Source organism: Chironomus tepperi, unplaced genomic scaffold (genome assembly GCF_022539635.2).
Source record: "Chironomus tepperi strain 1889 unplaced genomic scaffold, CSIRO-AGI_Ctep_v1 contig_354, whole genome shotgun sequence".
Taxonomy (NCBI): domain Eukaryota; kingdom Metazoa; phylum Arthropoda; class Insecta; order Diptera; family Chironomidae; genus Chironomus; species Chironomus tepperi.
Genome location: NW_027226476.1, coordinates 649,321 through 669,629, shown reverse-complemented (window position 1 = coordinate 669,629; position 20,309 = coordinate 649,321). Strand labels below are relative to the sequence as shown.

At 30.7% G+C, this 20,309-nt stretch overlaps 1 protein-coding gene across 2 annotated transcripts in view; it reads right to left on the bottom strand.

Moving 5' to 3' along the window:
* Exn (Ephexin) overlaps nt 1–20,309 on the bottom strand; it is a 46,051-nt gene that overhangs the window by 16,128 nt on the left and 9,614 nt on the right. Inside the window, exons 1-3 of one of the 2 annotated variants that reach the window (XM_070645799.1) lie at nt 17,583–18,246; nt 7,270–10,808; nt 7,080–7,156 (exon numbers count right to left, since the gene is read on the bottom strand). In XM_070645799.1, the coding sequence (XP_070501900.1) occupies nt 7,080–7,156; nt 7,270–10,748 (3,556 nt within the window). In that variant the 5' untranslated portion in view covers nt 10,749–10,808; nt 17,583–18,246. Of the gene's footprint in view, nt 1–7,079; nt 7,157–7,269; nt 10,809–17,582; nt 18,247–20,309 lie in introns of those variants that run through there. The other variant, XM_070645800.1, reaches the window with a different exon arrangement.

The window sequence follows — 20,309 nt, the reverse complement described above, 5'->3', positions numbered from 1 at the left end:
TAATGCATCAAAAAATGTTTTTCAATAGCTAATTCTGTTAATGACACAAAAACACAGGTAGAGAGACACTTCAGCTAATGGGGCCTTCATCAAAAGCAGATTAGAAGAATTCCAAAGGAAACCACATATGACATATCAAGTTTAGATTCATGATGGATTACCTACTTGTGGCTTTGCTTTGTTTTTTGCTAAAGAGAAAGAGAATTCCAACTGACAGATCAAGAAACTCATCAATTTTTACAAAAATGAATAGGCTAATTTTTTTAACAAAGCTGTTCTATTGAAGCTGTACAGTATTGTCGTTGTTTTTGTATGTTAAGTTAACAGTTACATTCTTTTTTTAGTTCCTGTTGATTATTCAAACATTTTTGAATGTTTCTGGGAAGTACAAATCTGACATTTGATATTTTGGAGGATATTGCATACTTTAAGACTTCAGGTGACTGAACAAACTAGCATTAAGGAGTGCGGTAAATTGAATCTGACAGAAATTGGTCATTTATCATGTCTTGAATTAATTTCAAGTAAATTGCACTCAAATTTTCATAATTTTTTTTTAGACAGATCAGCTAAAAAATGATGTGCCATAAGTCGGATAATCTCCAACACATCCCACATGATTTGGATCTTGTCTTTAGAAAATTAATTTAAATTTTTCAATCATTAATCATGGATTATTTTATATATTTTATAATTCAGAAGATCTTATACCTCAATTCCATTCATCAAGGCTATCCAGAGTTAAAATATTGAGGTAGATATACAAAGTTTTCAAGTCTAAGTTATATTTGCTAATATTTACACATATATGCGAAATTCAGACAAAAAAATTAAGCTCCGAGTTTTCTTAATTGCACAATTCATGCATTCATTAAAAATGCAAATTTCAATAAACACTTGACTCATATGATCCGGTCAATTGACGTCCAGCTCACGAATACAGAGGCCATCTTGTGCAGCTTAAATCTTCGCCATTATTTTTGTTATTATTAGATTTATAGCAAAAAACTCTTTAGAAACAAGAAACAGCAAAAAAGCTGTATAATGAAATGCACAAAAGAACCTTGAGAGAGGTAAAAAAGATCATTCATTGGTTGTATGTTTCAGCTTGTAGCGCAGTGGTGGGCAACCTTTTATTTTCACAGTCACACCTTAGTGGTATGCCTCGACCGATATCGCACACGGCATTCGGTTGATGGCATTTTCAAAAATTTTTGACCGCGATACACAGGTTGCCCACCACTGATGTAGCGCGTAGAATGGAATGGATTTTAAAAGAAATAATTTACATAAAAAAAATTTTATATATATAAAAAGAGTTATAACTTCATCCTTGAATGCTCTTTTATGAACTCTTTTTTTTCTCTTCATCTCGATATCTATAAATGTACTGAACATAAAAGATCTGCACTAGAAGAACTTTAATTATGTACAAACACATGAAGACAATGTTTCACACGCAAAATTATAGAGGAGCAGCATGAATCTGCACAGACAACACAGAAAAATGCTATTAAATAATCTTTGATATAATATTATTGACGATGTAATGTACATGTGCATGTGTTATGCTTGAACTTTTGATCTCTGCATTTCTGATCTCGATTTCTCTTTCACATAATAATAAAATGTATAAAAAAAAGAGCAACAGCACTGGCAGTAGAAAATTGTAACAGAAAGCTGAACAAATGAGACTAAAATTTTATAACAGAATTAATGTTAATCCACATTATTGCCATAAAAAGATTTATGGTAGCGATGAATAAAGTGCAGTCAATTTTATTTTAATGTAGAATGGAAGCAGAAAATCTATTTGGCGTGTATTGTGGGTCATTGAAATTTCATTTTTAATATTCAATTCTTCATTGATGCATTAAATCCAACACGAAATAAATATAGTAGGTATGAAGAAGAAGAAGAAGTGAGATTAGTAATAATAATGAACTTCCGAAATGAAACACGATTTAATTCTACGCACAATGGCCATATAGGAATGGCAAATGGTTTGTGGACACGGTTATGATCTCATGCTATATATTATTGCAAATAATAAGTCGACACCACAGCACAAAACAAAACAAAATTGCTGAACGATGCATTGAAATACTTTCAATACAATTTCAGAGACAATCTATATTACAAAGCCACATAATTCCTTCCATTTTCATCTCAATTATGTTCCATTTTTCCTTAGCACATGTTTTTATATTTATTTTTTTTAGAAAAAGGTAAAATAACTTTTGATTTTAATTTTTTACTTTCACTTTACAAAAATCGCATATATGAATCGCAATGAACTAGACTAAATATCCGTAAAAAATCGCAATTCATTCATTTATGCAATTTTAAATATCGCTAATTCCTTCATTTTATTCCTTAATATGCAACAATTGCTTCGTTTTAATCACATTATATATTCACACTAGCATATCACTCTTCTCCGGCTAGCTACTTGATTTTTTGCATTTCGAAATTGACACTCTGATATTGGCATTAAATGTAATATCCACAGCTAGCCTTACAAAAGAGCTTTTTTTTGCACAATTTATATTTTTATATTATTGTAAATTTCAATACAATACAAAACCGCGAACACGTAATTTTCGACCCGCAGTCCACAATTACAGAAAAGCAACTGAGAAATAAAAGTATTAAAAATTCGTACACAAAATTCAGAGAGATACTCAATCAACTTGCAACTACCAACACTACTCAATTTCCTTTCATGGAAAGATCTTTTGGTTGTTGTGTGAGCTGTAAATTTAATGAATTTTTTACTCATGTGTTTGTGTTGAATTGAGCATAAGTTAAATATCATCTTATAAATGATGATGACGCATCTATTTTTGGACTGTTGATGGATTATATCTTAAATTAAATTAATTTTTTGTTGTGAATATATTTTAATAAATATTTGAAAGTTGATATTATGGAGTTTCATTAAAGATGATTTTCTTGGTGATTTGATTTGTTTGACTATGGAGATTTATGAAGCTTTATTGTAATGGTCATTAAGAGATTAAATTAATTGTGATAATTTCTTTTCGATAAATTTGGACTTATTGCAAACTTATTCTTATGCAATCGAAATTATTCATGTGAATCCATATGAATCCTTTCACCTTTTTAATGATACATTATTCATTAAAACCGTTAAAAGTCAAAATACTTCGTTAATATTTAAAAAAGATAACTAAAATTCATATAAAAACCGTTGATAATCTTAAATTCTCTCTCAACACCAAAAACACAACAATAGACAATCCAAACTGACAAAATAAATCTCTCATTGCTACTGCACAAACAGTGAACACATGCAATAAGAAACAAAAGAGCAATTTACGCGAAGATCTCATGATGAGATCACGATAGCTGTTAAGTTTAAAAGCCCTGCCATGTACTTTATTTTTATTCTTCATTGTCTTTGCTTTAAATCTGCTGTTTTTCTTTCCTCCATTTCATTTTTATGTATTTTTCTTCTCGGATCGACTTAACTTATTAAAAGTTTTTAAGCTCAATCTCTTCTGTTTTACTGTTTTGACTTCGTTTCGAGTAATTGTAATAGTTTTTGGTATCAAAATATTTGCTAGTGTGTGAGGCATTACTAACATCAATTTCTGTGTTCATGTTTCATTAAAGAAGTTTATATATATGAATTGAATTGAACAAGATTGCCTTGTAAAATTATTGTACCAGGCTAAAGTTTATATTGACTGAGTAAACGACTTAATGGTGTATGTTGTTTGTATTAGGTCATAAGTTCTCAATTTTTTCAGCTTAATAATTTTTCAACTAAGAAATACATAGAGTCATGTCAAGAATTTAGTTAATAAAATGATTTATATATGCATATAAATGTTCATTTAATGTACAAGTATGTTGGAGTTGAGGAAAATTAAATCAAAAATAGATTTAAAGTCACATATTTTAGTGATGCCGATAAAAATTTGCATGGCGCGGCAACAGGTTTTTTAAATCTACTCCAACGTCTGTTTAATTATATTATTTTGTTGCAGAATTATAATCGCATGCTAAACATATTTATGAAATTAATAAATTGCAGACTTCCCGATAGAATCACATTTTGAACGCGAAAATATCATCATCGGTAGTAAACATTAATGAGATCTTGTGAAAAATACCTCGCGGATATTGGCACTTTGTGCGTTTTGTTAATTGCATTGTGGAAGATATTTGCTGCTTCCTGGAGATGTCTTGTTAATGCAAATTGGCATCATCTCTCTATTTTCAGACGCACACACAACTTTTCTTCCCTTTTATCTGTACTTTGTGTGTCTATTATCTCAATCATCACCAGAGATTGTTGACATTTATGAACTTCCTTTGAAGAAGCAACAATTTTCACTTAACAAATACAAAAAAATCATCAATTTTAATCTCTTCCAGAGAAAACAGCATCTCTTCATCAACATTTCAGTTTATTTTTCGCGTTTCTAATTTTTTTATAGCCCTAAATGCTTAAAAATATTTTTATGTCTCGAATTATAAAATTTCACACAATTCATATAAATTTTAGAGAGCATGAATAAAAGCTTTCAACGTTCAAAATAAATTTAAACTTTTTTCGCCACACTTAATTCACCACAACGAGTTTTAAGCGCGAGTTGATCGTGGTGAATAAAAGACACTCGTCATGAATGACGTCATTCATTCAGTTCGCTTATGTTATAGTAAAACAGTAATTGCTGTTCAATGTGTGAAAAAATATAAGTCATGAGCATAAATGCATGCATTCATAAAAATAGGCTTGTGTGAAAATTGATGATCTACATTTGATGTTCAGATGCATTGAAATGAGTGCGGATTATGATTTTTTGATGCAGATTAATTGCACATTATGATGTAACAAAGAAAATGAAGTTTTTTTCCGTTCCTTATTATATTCTCACTAAGCAAATAATAATAATAAATATAGATACAGACACATAGTACGTGCTTAACAATGAGCTTATGTGAGCGTTCAAATGAAATTAAACTGCATTTCGATGCGCTTGCAAGGTTTCTTTTGCAGCTATAGAGGAGGAGACCGGAGAACTGTTATTCAATGTTATTTTTGTTCAGTCTTTTCTTCTTCTTCAAACACTTATTACAAAATTAACACAGAAAAAGGGGGTTGACATTAATATGCGACAGTTAAGACTTGATACTTTAATTTTTATCCACAACTATATGGCTGAGCAATAAAAGAATTTTATGTCTATGCCTTGTTTTGAGAACGCACGCCACTTGTTATTTAAATGACAAACATTTGGCAACAATAATGTTTATTTCATCAGGTTTTTAGACTGGAAATAGAATTATGTATGCTCTTAAGCTCAATATATGATGTGATTCTTGATTTTGAGACTGAAAGGTAGCTGAATTAAGGAAATTTAAAATTCAAAAGTGATGATTCACCCGATCATTAGACTGATATAGAATTTAAGATACAAAAGGAAGTATTTCAATATGAATATATTCCGGTTCTATTAATTAAGAATCAGCAGATTTTTGTGTACATTTCGACGATGATAAAATACAATATCTTAGCTTAATTCTATTGATATTTATATTGACATTCGACTAATAAATTGATATTATTCATGATTAATTTTATTTGGCATTTGCGTACGCTTGCGACATGAAATATCGACAACCTGATAACTTTTTGTGGTGTCATTATCACCTGTTTTATCTACACCTGGAGATAACCATAACGGAAATTGCAACAAAAATTACTTCGGTTACATGTATGGCAAAGGGAAATTTACTGTCTTTGTGGCGACATATGGCAAAAATATGGGAAGCATGTTAAATTATGAGAAATTATGAAGTTTGTTTTGTGTTTGACATGAGAAGTCATGGACACTACAAGTAACAAAAAAATGTTTTAAAACTGCCGACTCCTTAAATGCTGTTTAAATTACTGAGATAATTAGTTTAAAGCAGCACGTCACATTTTTCAGCAAGTGCGTCTAACTTTCCACTATGAGTCATCCAATAGTTCTGATTCATATCTTAAAACTGCCAATTATTATCAATGATCGGACTACATTCTTTTGAATATTATAATACATGAGATCTCAATTCTTTAGCAATAAAATCGACAATAAAAACTAATTTATAACTGCCAAATCTAATACAATAGTAGCTGATCATCGACCCATTACACAGTATGTGACAAACAGTGAGCTGAAATGTAATAATCTCTGATTAACTTTATCTATTTTCTACAGAAATTCATCCTAATCATCTTAACTTTAATCTCACTAATGCCGCCATGCGATAAATCCTATACTTATCGGTTTTGTGCTAAATTGATGGAAGTAACGATAACAAAAATATCACCTATGACGATTTGTTTTCATGAAGAAAATTGTTTATCATCAAGCTAATCGTGTTCCACATTTAGCCTTGAGTCGCGTACGGAAAAGGGAACCTTTATAGCAAACAAAAAACCTATTATGTCAACATGACCGACAAATCATTGTCATCAACCTCTCACTTTCAATATGGCATGACAATAAGAGCACGAAAGTGAATCTATTATATCCATTCATAGAAATAAAACGATCAATGAAGACCCAATTTTATATTCCTACATTCTTTATCTGTACATAAGCAATGCCATTCAATTGATCGAGTACAAAAACAAAAATTATAACCTGTTCGTTGGGTAGACATGCATAGAAAAGACTTTTCATTTTCTATAGCATATTACGTTTAAAATTACTAAAAAGAAAAGGAAATTAGATCAATTAGAAGTCAACCGTAGCATACATACTCGTGAATGATATTGCAAAAATTATGGAAGAAAAAAAGAAATTTTGTTTTGTGCTGTCGAACAGCAGCAAACACAAATAGCTTTAAGACGTCTGTTATGTCGTAAAAAACAATGTAATGTGCATATCAGCTATAAATTGCTGATAGTTTGATAGGCTTAGAGAGCATATAAAATGATTTATGTCTATCTAAGCCTAAAAAATAATAAAAATGCTTTCATATCTAATCTAGATTTCATGGGGAGAACGTCTGTGGCGAGAGGAAGGAAGGAAAAATATTATTATTCATTCACTTACCATCCCATTCGTCAAGCTTTTGGCGAATTAATCGCGACCAATCAGCATTTCGATGTGTTTTGGTTTTCTTACAGATACTAAATTGATGGGAAGATAATAAGAACAGGAAATAGAATATTAATGAACATTGTAAACATATTTTAACGGTATTTTAATCAACAGCTATTAGCATTACAGCTATAAAACTTACACAATAAATCGATCATTAGTATCAGCCTCATCCTCCGTTTCCACATCAATCCACTCATCACTATTATCGCTACCGCCACTCCTATCACTTGGTGGCGTTAAACTCTGTCCTATTCCATAAATACTATTGATACGATGCTCAGATGATAAAGTTGATGTTGATATCGCATGCCTCAATATTTGATTAATTGTCGAGTAGCTCTGTTTTAGACTGATACTTTCATAACAGTTGGATATTATTGACATTGTATCATTCTTGGAATTCTTGTATGGATTGTCACCATCATCGCTCATGTCAAATGATTCACAATCATCCGGCTTCCGTTGAGTATCTTTTCGTCGAATATTTTTATCATTGCAACTGTTATCATGCTCGGGGATTTTTTCATAGTCTGTCGATATTGAACGTGTATCGCCGTTTTTGATTGTATCATAAATGTTTTCTGTTGATTGTTGAATGTTTTTGTTTATATTTGTATTGCTGTTTGTATTGTTTCGTGGTGGTAATGGTTGGTATGTTTGTTGTTGTTGTTTTGAATGTTTCGGCAATTGATCGTATGTTATTCTCTCGTATGTTGTTGAGTTACAGCTGTTTGATTTTTGTAATTCATAGTTTATATTACAAAGCTTTGGCACAGACAAATTGGCTTGAACTAGATTAGATGTTGTGGAAGTTAATATTGGTGATGAAATTTTTGGTATGGAGTTCTTTTGACGCGGTGCAGGCAATTCAGGTGGTATCTCACTAATAGCCTCTGGGAAAATGTAGTCGTCCTCGCATTTTAGAATATCTGACAAATTGATCTTATTGTCTAAAATATTTTGCTTTATCTCATCGTAATTCTCAAAAGATTCGTAGCTTTTAACACTCATTGTGTCACCGCCATTAATTATACTACCCTTCACTTCGCACAATGATTGATAAATATTTTCTACTTGTTCTTCCTCTTCTTCCTCTTCAATCTCTATCTCAACTATCCGTTCTGTCTCATTATTCAGTCCAGTTTTGGCATTATTACTTTTGTCATCAATGTCATCACATTCGAAATTCCTCTTTTGCATTTTCGCAAGCATATCAATGTCGTTGTCATTCGAGTCCTCTCTCGAAATTATTTCATAATCATTTTCTTCTTGTGTTTCGACTTTAACATTCAACTTATCGTCACCATTACAGTCGACACTACCAGTTGAGGCAGACAAATTGGTTTTTGATGGTAAATTAGCTTCAATATTATCCACATCATTTGGTATAGAATTCTCATTGAGCATGCTACGAATGAATGTATCACAAGCTGTTGTGGATGGTTGTGTACGAAATAAAAATGAGCTGTTTGGTTTCATCTCGTTTGTCGCTTGCTGTTGCTGTTGATTTTCAGGTTTGGAATTTACATTTATAGACTCTATTGTGACATCATTTATCTGTGAGTCTAGGTTTGGCGGGCCTTGACTCGTGATATTTTCAACCTCTGTAACGTTATTTGATAAATTTTCATTGTTGAAATAGACATTAAGATTTAAATCAATTGGCTTAAGTTCAAAATCATCATCAATATCGGCTGCTAATGTAGACGATTGATCGTCATTAGATGGCTTATTTTTTTCAGCCGCTACCTCAATTTCATCTTCCTTTTCATCAACATTGACCTCCGTCACAATTATTTCTTTTTGTACTGAGCACGTTGATGTCACTTCTTGTTTATTATGGGCCTTCTTGCCATATAAAAATGTTGATCTAAATGTGAGCTTATCGTAGATTTTTCTAAAATTAGTTTTTGATGGTATAGTGTCCTTGATTGGCTCAATTGTTTCATCGATTTTAGGCAGTTGTTCTTCATCTTTCTTGTTATTGATATTGCTATTTAAATCTGTATTACTATTATTACTTAATTCCATATTCGATGCATTTGTTGTTGTTTCATTAGTTTTTACAACTTTTGTTACTTCAGTCTTCATAATTTCATTCAACATCTTCTTATTCTTCAATTCTTTTGTTTTTGCCAATACTCGTTCGCTCTTGTCTGGTACTTTTGGCTTAATAACAATCGTCTCTTTGTTTACAACATTTGCCTCATATAATTGACGTTTTGAGAGCACATTGCCATTTCCATCTTTTCGAGGCGATTCAACCATAATTCTTATACTCGGTCGCTTTCTTAATGAACTCTTCTTCCTTGTGCTGTTTTTGCCAATGCTTGGTAAGCTCATTGCATCATCAGATATCGCTGCAGATGTATCATCCACTGTATTGTTATTAATGGATTTCTTTGTAAGACTTCCATTTCCCTTATCGCTATTACTACTACTTGCTGTTGATACTGATGCTGTTGTCGCTGCTTTCTCTTCTTTAATTTTAAATACACGACCGCCTGACCGATGTACCACTAATCCACCACGTTTCTTTACCTCTTCCAATATTGTGGCATCCTGCTGGATCATTTGATTAAATCTTTGAGCAATCTGTGCTACTTTATTACTATTGCCGCTATTATTTGCCGCAAGCTTCTTATTCATATATGATGATGTTGTTGAAGGATTGGTTTTAAAGCTAATTTTTCTACTTGCACTATTCGTATTAGAGGAATTTGTTGATCCTACTGAGCTTGCAATAGATGAGGTCATGGAATCGGATCGTGCACTCCTCGATGTTTTCGATGATTTATTAACAACATTTTCAAGATTTTTACTTTCAAAAGTTTTCCCGTTATTGTTGTTTGTTGTAGATGATGTTGAGGAGGAGGCAGCTGCAGCAGAACCATTTGTCTTATTTGTTTTCACCGACATGATGCTATCAATATTCTTATTTGTATTCTCGGTTGGAGATTTGACTTTTGCTGTGAAAATGTCGTCACGTTTTGCCCAATGAATTTTACCACCGGTCGCTGATACTTGTGGAAAGTGACTGTCATTGAGGTTTGAACTTTCGGTTCGTGAATATTTTCTTACTCTTACTGGATCTAATTGTTGATTACACTCACTATATCCACCAAATAATCTACTTTTCTTATTTCTCACAAAATTAGCGTCTTTAAACTTATTAAAATCATCTAATGGATACCTTAAACTACTATCTAATGTTAGTGATTTCTCGGTTCGTCGACAATCATTTAGACTATCATTTGATTGCGAAAAATATTTTATTGTTGCACTCTTTTGACTTAAGTTCTCAGACGATTTTGCAGTCTTTATCTGATCATTCCAAAATTGTTTCAAAGCTTTAACACTATTCGTCTTTTGATCACTGTCACTATTTTTTTTATTATCACTAATTGTCTGTGATTTACTTTTATTACTACTAAATGGATTCAGAAACTTAATAAATGACGACTTAGATTGATGATGTGATTTGGAATTATTAGTGTTATTTGCTGTTGTCGTTTGATTTATAGCACTATTGTTACTGATTTGCTGATGATGCTTCACACCATTGTTGTAATTTTGGACATTTGCTGTCCACATGCTGCTGTCTTTTTGTTGAAACATCTTTGTACCGATGATTGCATCAATGAAGATGTCAACGTGATGAATTTATTTGACAGATACCTGCGAAAGTGAAAAAAAAATAAAGATATAGTATGGATGGATTTATAAAAGAAGTAGTAAGGCAGGTAATAAAGTCTCATTTTCTTTCCTAAGAATTTCATTTTCAATTTCCTGTTGAACAAATTATCTTGACTAATAGTGAAAGTATGAGAAATTTTCATTTTCTACTATCTACACAGTTCTTATCGATATTATTGCTGGCTCTAACTAATGGAAATGTTGAACTACATTTGAGAAATCTCTCGCATTATTTTCTTTTTCCATCATCACTAACAGCCACTTTATGCTGATCAAAATAATGATCATCATCATTGAGATCTCGTCGTATTGTCGATGTCATAAATCTTTATATTTGTCTCAACAATTAGCGGTAAAATAAGAAGACTTAATGAAGACTTATGCATAATAAAAATTTATAAACTTTTATAAATATCTGTATATACTATAAATACAAGACATAACTTTTGTTTAATTTTCAAAATATCAAAAAAAAAAAAAATCTGACATCATCTTTCCAATTTAATCGTCTCTTGCTGCTCATTTATGTGCGGTTAATGATTTTTCGTTGTGAACCAAAAATGAAAAGAATGAGCATAATGAAAAGCCGAAAATAAAATCATAAAAAAAGATTTATAACTTTCGCGGAAGATCATTTATACATTGAAATCTGTGTGGCAATAATACAAATTAATAATAAGGCACTTGCATTCCATCATCTACAAATGAAATACTTTAGAGAAATCTGATCATCCAATAACTCATAATAATGTTTCTATGAATAGGAAGTTTGCTTAGAAAGAAAAGTTGTTGTGGATGTAAAATGTCCAAAAGCGCATTTACTTTTTATTTTGAGTAATTAATGAAGTCATTAAACTGGAATGTGAATATTTTGTTTCATGAAGATCACGCAATGTTTTGGATATCATTTAGCAGATTCATGCAAATTTGATGTGTTAATCAGATACTTTATTCTTATGTCTGATCAATTTATCGGTTTGCCTTTTTAATTTAAAATATTTCTTTGTTTCGACTTGTTCAGAATATTTTATTGCTGGGATTTTACAATGACAGTTTTAGGAGTCTCACTGTCTTTTTACAAATACAGTTCTGACATTAATTAGTTCCCGTATGGATTCATCATGCCTGCTTTTGTATACTTTGTGTTGCCCGGGTAAATAATTTCCCAAGTAGCAGTGATCCTAAAACGTTTTCGAACTGTCCCCATCATTTAATTTTCCCCAAAAAAAATCAACAAACACCTCACTCATCAATAAGTAAGCGTTAATTTGACACATATTCTCATTAGCTTGATTGAATCCAATCAACAAATCCGAAAATTACTTCCGACGACATTAAATGTCAATGAAGCACAAGTCTCTTCAAAATTTAAGTTCATGTGCCAGGAAGCCGAAACTTTCTTTCTGTAAATACTCTTAAAATTTTCTATTTCTTCTACTTATAAATTAAATTCACTCATTTTTCAACTTTATGATTTACATTTGGGCATTTGTGTTAGACTAGACAAATGATGAAAATTTCCACCAACTGATTGATTTGCTGCTTTGTTGCACTCATGATTTATAAATAGTAGCAAAGTCTTTTATTGCTTTACAAAAATTGTAACATGTGTTTGCCGGATCACATGTGAAAATTAATGTGTAGGAAGACGATGACGATGATATTTGTTCAAATTAGACAATCGGTGTGTGAGAAAGTTTCTTATTTTAATCTAATTAAAATAAATATTTCTTAATTTATCATTGTAATGATCGTATTTCCTCTTCATTATCTCCCATGTATGAATCTAATGTTGTAAAATTTGTGAAAACATTCATGTACGACATACACAAATTTAGTGAATGTTGCGCATCTTTATCACACACAAATCTCATTTCCTATGTCTCTTTTTAATTTCAAACGCTCTATGGCTATTTTTGAATACCGGTTTCATCTTTCTTTGAGGAGTTTCATTTTTTTATTTCTCGTGAAACGTGTAAAAAATGATTTGTGTTAAAACAAGTAATCGCGCAAAAAAACAAAACGAGACTCTAAATGCTCACATAGATGGATGGACGTTGATAAAAATACACAAAACCTCTTCTTAGAGGTCGTCGTTGAAATAAAAGAAAATCACACAGAGGAAAAATAAATAAAGAATATTTATCATAAAATTTGAGATTTTCAGCATTCTAATCATAAATTAATGAATAGTTCAAGAGATGAGTTCAAAATACGCAAAACAGCACATACGCTAGTCGATCGATTAATCAAAAATCATTTGAAATAATTTTATTGTGGCTATTCAAGATGCTAATCGAGTGTTAAAAGGCAAAAGAACAGTTTTCTTGTGGTAAATAAATTGGGAATCAAAACTTCTTATTGATTTCATGAAGTTTCGGATGTTAAAAATTGTTCAGGGGTGCCCAGCATATTCTACATTTTGAATATGACTGATTAAGTTAGTAAATTGATTCTAAGAGAATCATAATCTCAGATTTCATCAAAACATTATGGATCTCCCAAAATAAACATTCATAACTTTAAAACAGATCTAACTTTGTTTACCAGATATTCCAAGAACATTAAATCAATATCTCAAGTCAGTCTAATGCAAACTAAACATCTTAACTCAATAAAATAAAACTCTTTTTTCCAATCACCACTAAAACCCCTGAAGAGTCTCATGTAAGCACATTAAAAACTTAAAGTATATAAAAAATATTTTTATGCCAACGGCAAACCATGAAATGTTTAATAGAAAAATGAATATAAAGCCGTTTAGGAAAAATATTATATTTCAATAAAAAAAAGATTTTTGCATTGAGCTATTGGGATCACCTATATTTTAAAAATTGGATGTTGTTTATTAGCACTCTGTTGTGAAGTTTCTCAACATTTTATTATTAGGATGCTTAAAAAAAATATTAAGAAGGAAACTAGTTGGAAGGTGCTTCAGATATGATTGCTTAATAACCAATAATTTTCAGAATTATCAGAAATATCAGTTAAGATACATAAATATCTCCTCTAAAGATGGCAAACTGTAACATTGGATTGGAAACTTTTAAAACGAAATTATCGAGCACTTGACACACTACGAACACCACATATGTGTGTGATGAACAGAATTAGAGGCGCAGCGATGCAATAAAAGTGAATACAGACCAAAGAATAGACCTAAAAACTCAAACAAGATAAAAACTCTCATTTTCTTCTGTTTTAATTCCATAAAGATTAAAGACATTCTTTTGTTTTAGAAACTATTTCAACATTAACTTATCAACTCTCTCTAAAAAATTCATAAATCTCGTGCATCTTCCTACATTTCATCAGAAGCATTTAACAAAAGTCTTAAGGCATGATCCATCAATAGACTTAGAAGGCAAAATTTAAATTTCATGTGTGTTTATCGTAAATTCCTCTGCTATTCTAGAATGCCTACTCTATTCCGTGCAGCATTCATCAGAAATTGTTTGACTGTTAACTGTATTTTCTCTCTTCATTCGCTATAAAATTGTATGTCACACACATTAATGGTATAAACTACAGAAAAAGAAATTGTGCCTATAAAAATACTATTTTCATCTCATCGTCGTCATTGAGTCGTGTATCGGGAATTTTCTAATGCTATGAAACAGCAATAGCAACAGCATCTAATAATTATAATATAATTCTTTAAGAAAATAGCAGAAGAAAAGTAAATAAAGTACATAACTTGTGCATATTTGCACTATCATCAAGTTAGTATCAAACTAAAGCAGTAAAACCATGAATTACAAATTTCTCGCACTGCGATTCCGCTAAGAAAGTTAGAATTGATAGTTCAGTTTGACTCACTTCAAGTTATGACAAAGCAATATTGGAATTATATAGCAGATTAGTATTTTAGGAATAAATGTCAGATGAAATTGCTTTTTTTATTATTTACGTTGAGAAAAGGGCAAGAAGGCATGAAAAATGCAAACAAGTCTGGAAACCTTCATTTTGAAGTAATCGGATTATTGAAATGGAATTTGCTGATACCATGCTGACATGTTTTTAGAAATGGAATTTGTGCATCATCGAAACCAAAATCATGTCATTTATTTTATGGGTCATATAAATTAAAGTAAATTTTAAGATTATAGAGTCATTCTCATCCTGAATCATAGACAATATTTCTCATTATCAACTGATTCATAATATCATTGCATTAACTTTATCAGTGCATTAATAAAATCAACAATACATGCTTTAATCTAATCAGAAACCAGAAATGATTAGAACAATTTGTTCATAATAATTCCTCAATAAAATGCAAACTAATCTAATTGAACAGCCATGCACAGCTGAATAGCAAGGACCTTTGGATGATACGGACTTAAGTAGCTTGTGAAAATCGATTATCCATTCAGTACTATTCATGTAAATCGTTTACAGTAAATAATAAAGCTAATTAAACCATTGATGATCAAATTGCAATTTTTTGTTGTGTGGAATAAATGAAGCTTTTAATATGTGAGGTCACTAATCAAGGATGAAATGAATATAAATATTAAGAAATCGTTGATTTTCACCATCATCGTATAAAAGTTAATGGATACACAACAGAAATGCGTTATACGTGACAAGTTAAGATAATTAATTTAGCCATTTACTTAACTTGCTTCATCATAAAGTATGACATGTTCTACAAATCGCGAGTCGCGCGAACAAATTAATGATTAAAAAATTTTCACTGGTCTTGTAAAAAAATGAGATTTCAACATAGTTATTAAGCATAATTAATTCATAATAATCATAATTTCCTGATATATTCAATTGCCTGGTTCACTTTAGTGAGAAGTTGTTAACGAAATGTACTTTTTTACCAAGAAATTTAATTTTTTTTGTGCTATTTCTTATTTACATGAGTTTTTGCAAGCAGGAGGTAGATAATGCTTTCAATTAGCGACTGTATGTGGAAACAAATAATAGAAAGATAAGAAGGGGAAATTTTGGCGTAAATAAGTAATCGGATTGTGTGTACGTTAAATTATCATGGAAAATACATAATAGCAGGTAAACCAGCAAAATAGCGACGCCAAAATGCAATCAATAATCTATTTAATTTGCCGAATCAAATAAAGCTGAATTCTCTTAAAATGCCTTAATTAAATTAATTTAATTTAATCAAAGCACATGAATTGGACATCGTGAGACAGAGTAGGTGCTTTATATACATTTGGCATGAGAATGTCATCAAATTCATGAGTTATTATAAGGAAATGAAGACCATCATTTGACTACACACCCCGAACAATTGAATATTTATGTCAATTTTTCTTATAGGTATGGATCTATGAATGTCATTGAGTGAATATTTGTATTAAATCTTAATGTGTATATCCATATCATATATAGATAGAAGCCATGGTCTCAAACAAAAATAAATAAAACACAAATGAGATTGCTTGACGGTTCTCACATAAGTCTGGTTTTTTCTTAGTTTTGGCTACTTTCAAAAATCATAAAAAAGCACAATTTTTTAGAGGTCTTATTAGACTCGCTTTTCAGCATGAAAAACACTGAAATGGAATGTTTAAATTTCAATTAATCTCAATTCATTTTTCTCACGATTTCTCAAAAATAAAAATTTGTTTCCCCAAAAAAATAAAAGATTTTTCTTTGGACAGTGGAAGAAAAGTTTCTATTATAATTAATTGACGTTAGTTTCTAAGACTAAAAATTATGAGACTTTTCCATTCAATTAGTAAATGTCACCATCTAATAAAATAATGTGAGTTCATTATTTTTGAAGCAGTTTTTTGGAGGGAACTTGAAACTGAGATACTATTGTTCATATTTAAATGACAGATGGATCCATTACTGAATAATAGGTACTTAAATATATACATGAAGACTGTTGAATCAGCATAGACAAGTGGAAACTTCAAAAAGTGTCATTTTTAGCCACCATGGATAACAATTGAGCTTTCTGCCCAACGACACAGATAAACACATCCATCAAAGTACCATTACTGCAATAAATTCCATAGCTTCCGATTTCAAAATTGCCAATAATTTGCTAACATCAACATGATTGCAAACATCCAGAAACGAAAGTAAAAGCCTTTAAAAAATTCATTAAACGCTGGTATCGCAAGCATAATTACTGACATTGCTGTAGGCAAGTAGCCCCAAATCAATTGCTACATCTAGTTAATTTTCTCACGTCTTGCTTTAAATATCTATTAATCTTCTGCTAATAATCACTCTCTTGCGCTAGTAATAGTTCTCTTAATAGAGGGCAAACCCTTTGAATATCGTGTCTAGTTTTCACCATTTTTGATTAATGTTAAGCTTTTTGACTCTTGAAGAAGTTGGAAGATTTGTAGTCTTAATAATCACATGGCTAGAATGCTTTAAAACTTTAATCCAGGATGAAGATTAATATTTAAATTAAGGCTAAAGTCTTACGATGACATAAAAAGGAAGTAGTAGGCATTCACGTTTCTAGAAAATAGTTGAAATTCTTCATTCAACATTCCTGTACACCACACTATTATTTAGCTTGTAAATGTCACAAAGTGTGCATAAATCCTTGAAAGTTTTATGCAAAAGTTTCTAAGAATCACATAATCTGATTTCTCATAGTTAACATGACAACTGTAATTTATCGACCAATTAAAACAAAAAGTGCGCGATAGACATCAATCCACAATGACATTTCATCATAGTTTTTTTTTTTTTGGTATAGCTTAGTATTATTCTTCGGCCTTAATTAAATTAAATTGCTGAACATGCATATGTTACCCTTTAAAATACAATTTATTATGTTGAAAGGTTTCTTCTCCACAGTCTTGTACAGCGCAGCAAATATTATTTTAATTTTAAGTGCTCGCCTCGTTTTTTTTTTATTAATTCTTCAAAATTGTATGTGTGACTTTTTATTATGCAGTTAATTCACTATAGTTAGATTTCATTTATGGCATAATTTTCAATCATTCTGCACAAAAATTTCATATTTCTCTTCTTCTTCTGTGGATGTTATTCCTTTCTTGTTTTCAATTCTCATTTTCTTCTTCCTTATTGCACTTTTTGAATTAAATTCATTATGCAATATTATTTGTTATTATTGCAGTTATTATATTGTATGCGAATGAATGAATGAAATATTTTTTTTTCTTTTTTTTTATTTTAGCATATTAGAATGGAAAGAATTAAATTACAGACGGGCCCAAAATGTCGGATAGCTTTTCTTCTTATTTTTTATTGCACTCAAGACTCTTTTTTTATTCATAAAATTTGATCTTTTTTCAAGAATCAACAAATGAACAGAAACATAAAACTTGAGGGCAAAGAATTTTCTTTCATGCCTCTTAATTTCGCACTCAAATCACGTTCCAAAAAAATTTATTATTTTTTTTTTATTCGCAGAGATCGCGAAGAATTTTTTATTCTCGTTGTTTCACGCGCGATGTATGAAAATGTACTGGAATCAGCTTTGAATAAAAAATTTTCGTCTTCTACTTCAGACTTTCTTGTGCATTGTTTTTTCCTCAAAAAACTAACGTTGTGCTGTGCGATGTTCAAATTAATTAACATGTTTTCATATCGTTGTGTGAATGTTTTATCTAAAAACATTACCACATTGTTGCACTGTGTAAGAACGATCGTATCTTTATCAGCTATAAAATACAACATTCAAGCACAACATATATTCATGAGATGAATCCAAATTCAGTGAGAAACTGGTTTTTTGCTCGATACTAACTGATCTTAAATTCTTTTTTAATCGTTTCACACGAATCTGTGGAACAGCAATGAATTTGGATATTAAGTAAGAAAGAGAAGACATCAACTGGTTTTATGAAGTCATCACATTAATATTTCGCTTATTAATTTAATGAAAATTCGCAAAAGAAATGGGAAACTATAAAAATTCATTCACAAGAACTCGTAAAAAATTATTTTGATAAATGGACTAAAGTTGATGATTTGAATTTTTTTATTGCCTTTCTATCATTTTTGTGCTCATTTTTTGATTGTATTAAACAACTTGTAACTGTCAAGAAAATCATTAAATATTGATAAAAAGTTTTGTATACATAAAACGGGACTATCTTGATGAATGTATATATTCTATCATAATATTTCAGTGAAATAATATACACAATAACTTTTAGCACGATCGCTTGATAATTTGTAAAATTGGAACAGAATGTGAACGTCCATGCGTTGTTGTGAATTGGATGAATTAGAATACCCAGAGATGATTTTTATGACGGAACTGTAGTTTTTGTTTTGTTTTTTATAGTTTTTAATGTATGTAAAAAGGTCGTTCACTTATGATTTATATCGAGAAATGGCAGACCCTAACAGGACAAGAGCATTCTCTCTAGAACTTGCTCAGTCGAAATATACTAAATTAGCATGATTGTGAGCATTTCTGTTAGCTCACTCTGTTCTTGAGAGCACGTTTCTCGCCTTCTAGGAAGAAGAACACAGCTTATATAAATGACAGCTTCCTATCAGAACATCAAATGGTTATTGGTCAAGTGATGTACATTTATTCTGTTCACATAGTAATTAACTCGATCTTCTGAATGAAAACTAATTAAAATATCAACAATTAATTATTAATACTTTCACTCCTGAATTATGAAAACCATCACGAATTAATTACACCACATCGTCTCTTAGATGAGTAACAAACCATAATGATCATCATTTGCATAAATTATAAACAGCTGTCACCGATACTTTACATCATCTTCTAACTAGAATCTATAATTTGCTCATTTCGTGACGAAACAAAATAAATATCAGACGTAATGAAGAAAATTCCCAATTTCTAAAGAAATATAATCGCGTCAAGAGTTTCAAATCAATGACATAAGAGGATTGCATTATGATTCCATTGATGAAATACCAACATTCGTCATTATATAGGAATAACATAACAAAAATAAATAATAGCAAGTAACAAGTTATTTAATTTAATTGCGAATTGATTACTCTTGTCGTGTGAATTATTGCATGCGAATGTTAAAATTAATCAAATACGATGGTACCATGCTGATAATGGACAATAGGAATGGAAGTGAAATTTAACATGTAAATCATCAAAGTGTCTGCATGTATTGATTACCCATATTATGACCCGTGAGCGCAAATCAATAAAGTAATTAGTCTCTCTACTCACTGTGTGAAATTAACTTCAAGCTTATAGACTTTCATAAAAAGACCTTATAATGCCCATTTTACCAAATATAAAAATTTAAAATACAAATTCATTCTGCTGATCATGTTGCGGATTTTTTTGTTACTTGAGAGCAAAAAATCTGTTCGCTTGGAATGCAAAACTCGGAATTAATTTTTAAATGCTTAGACTCATATGAAAATGAGCTTTAATGACTATTGCACATAAGCCTTCGGCAATGTTTTCTTCCTAAATTTCGTCTGTGCCAGCAGTTTCGTTTCGTTTTCTTCTTTAAACTTATATTTCTCAATAAATTTTGATGTATTACACCCGACAAC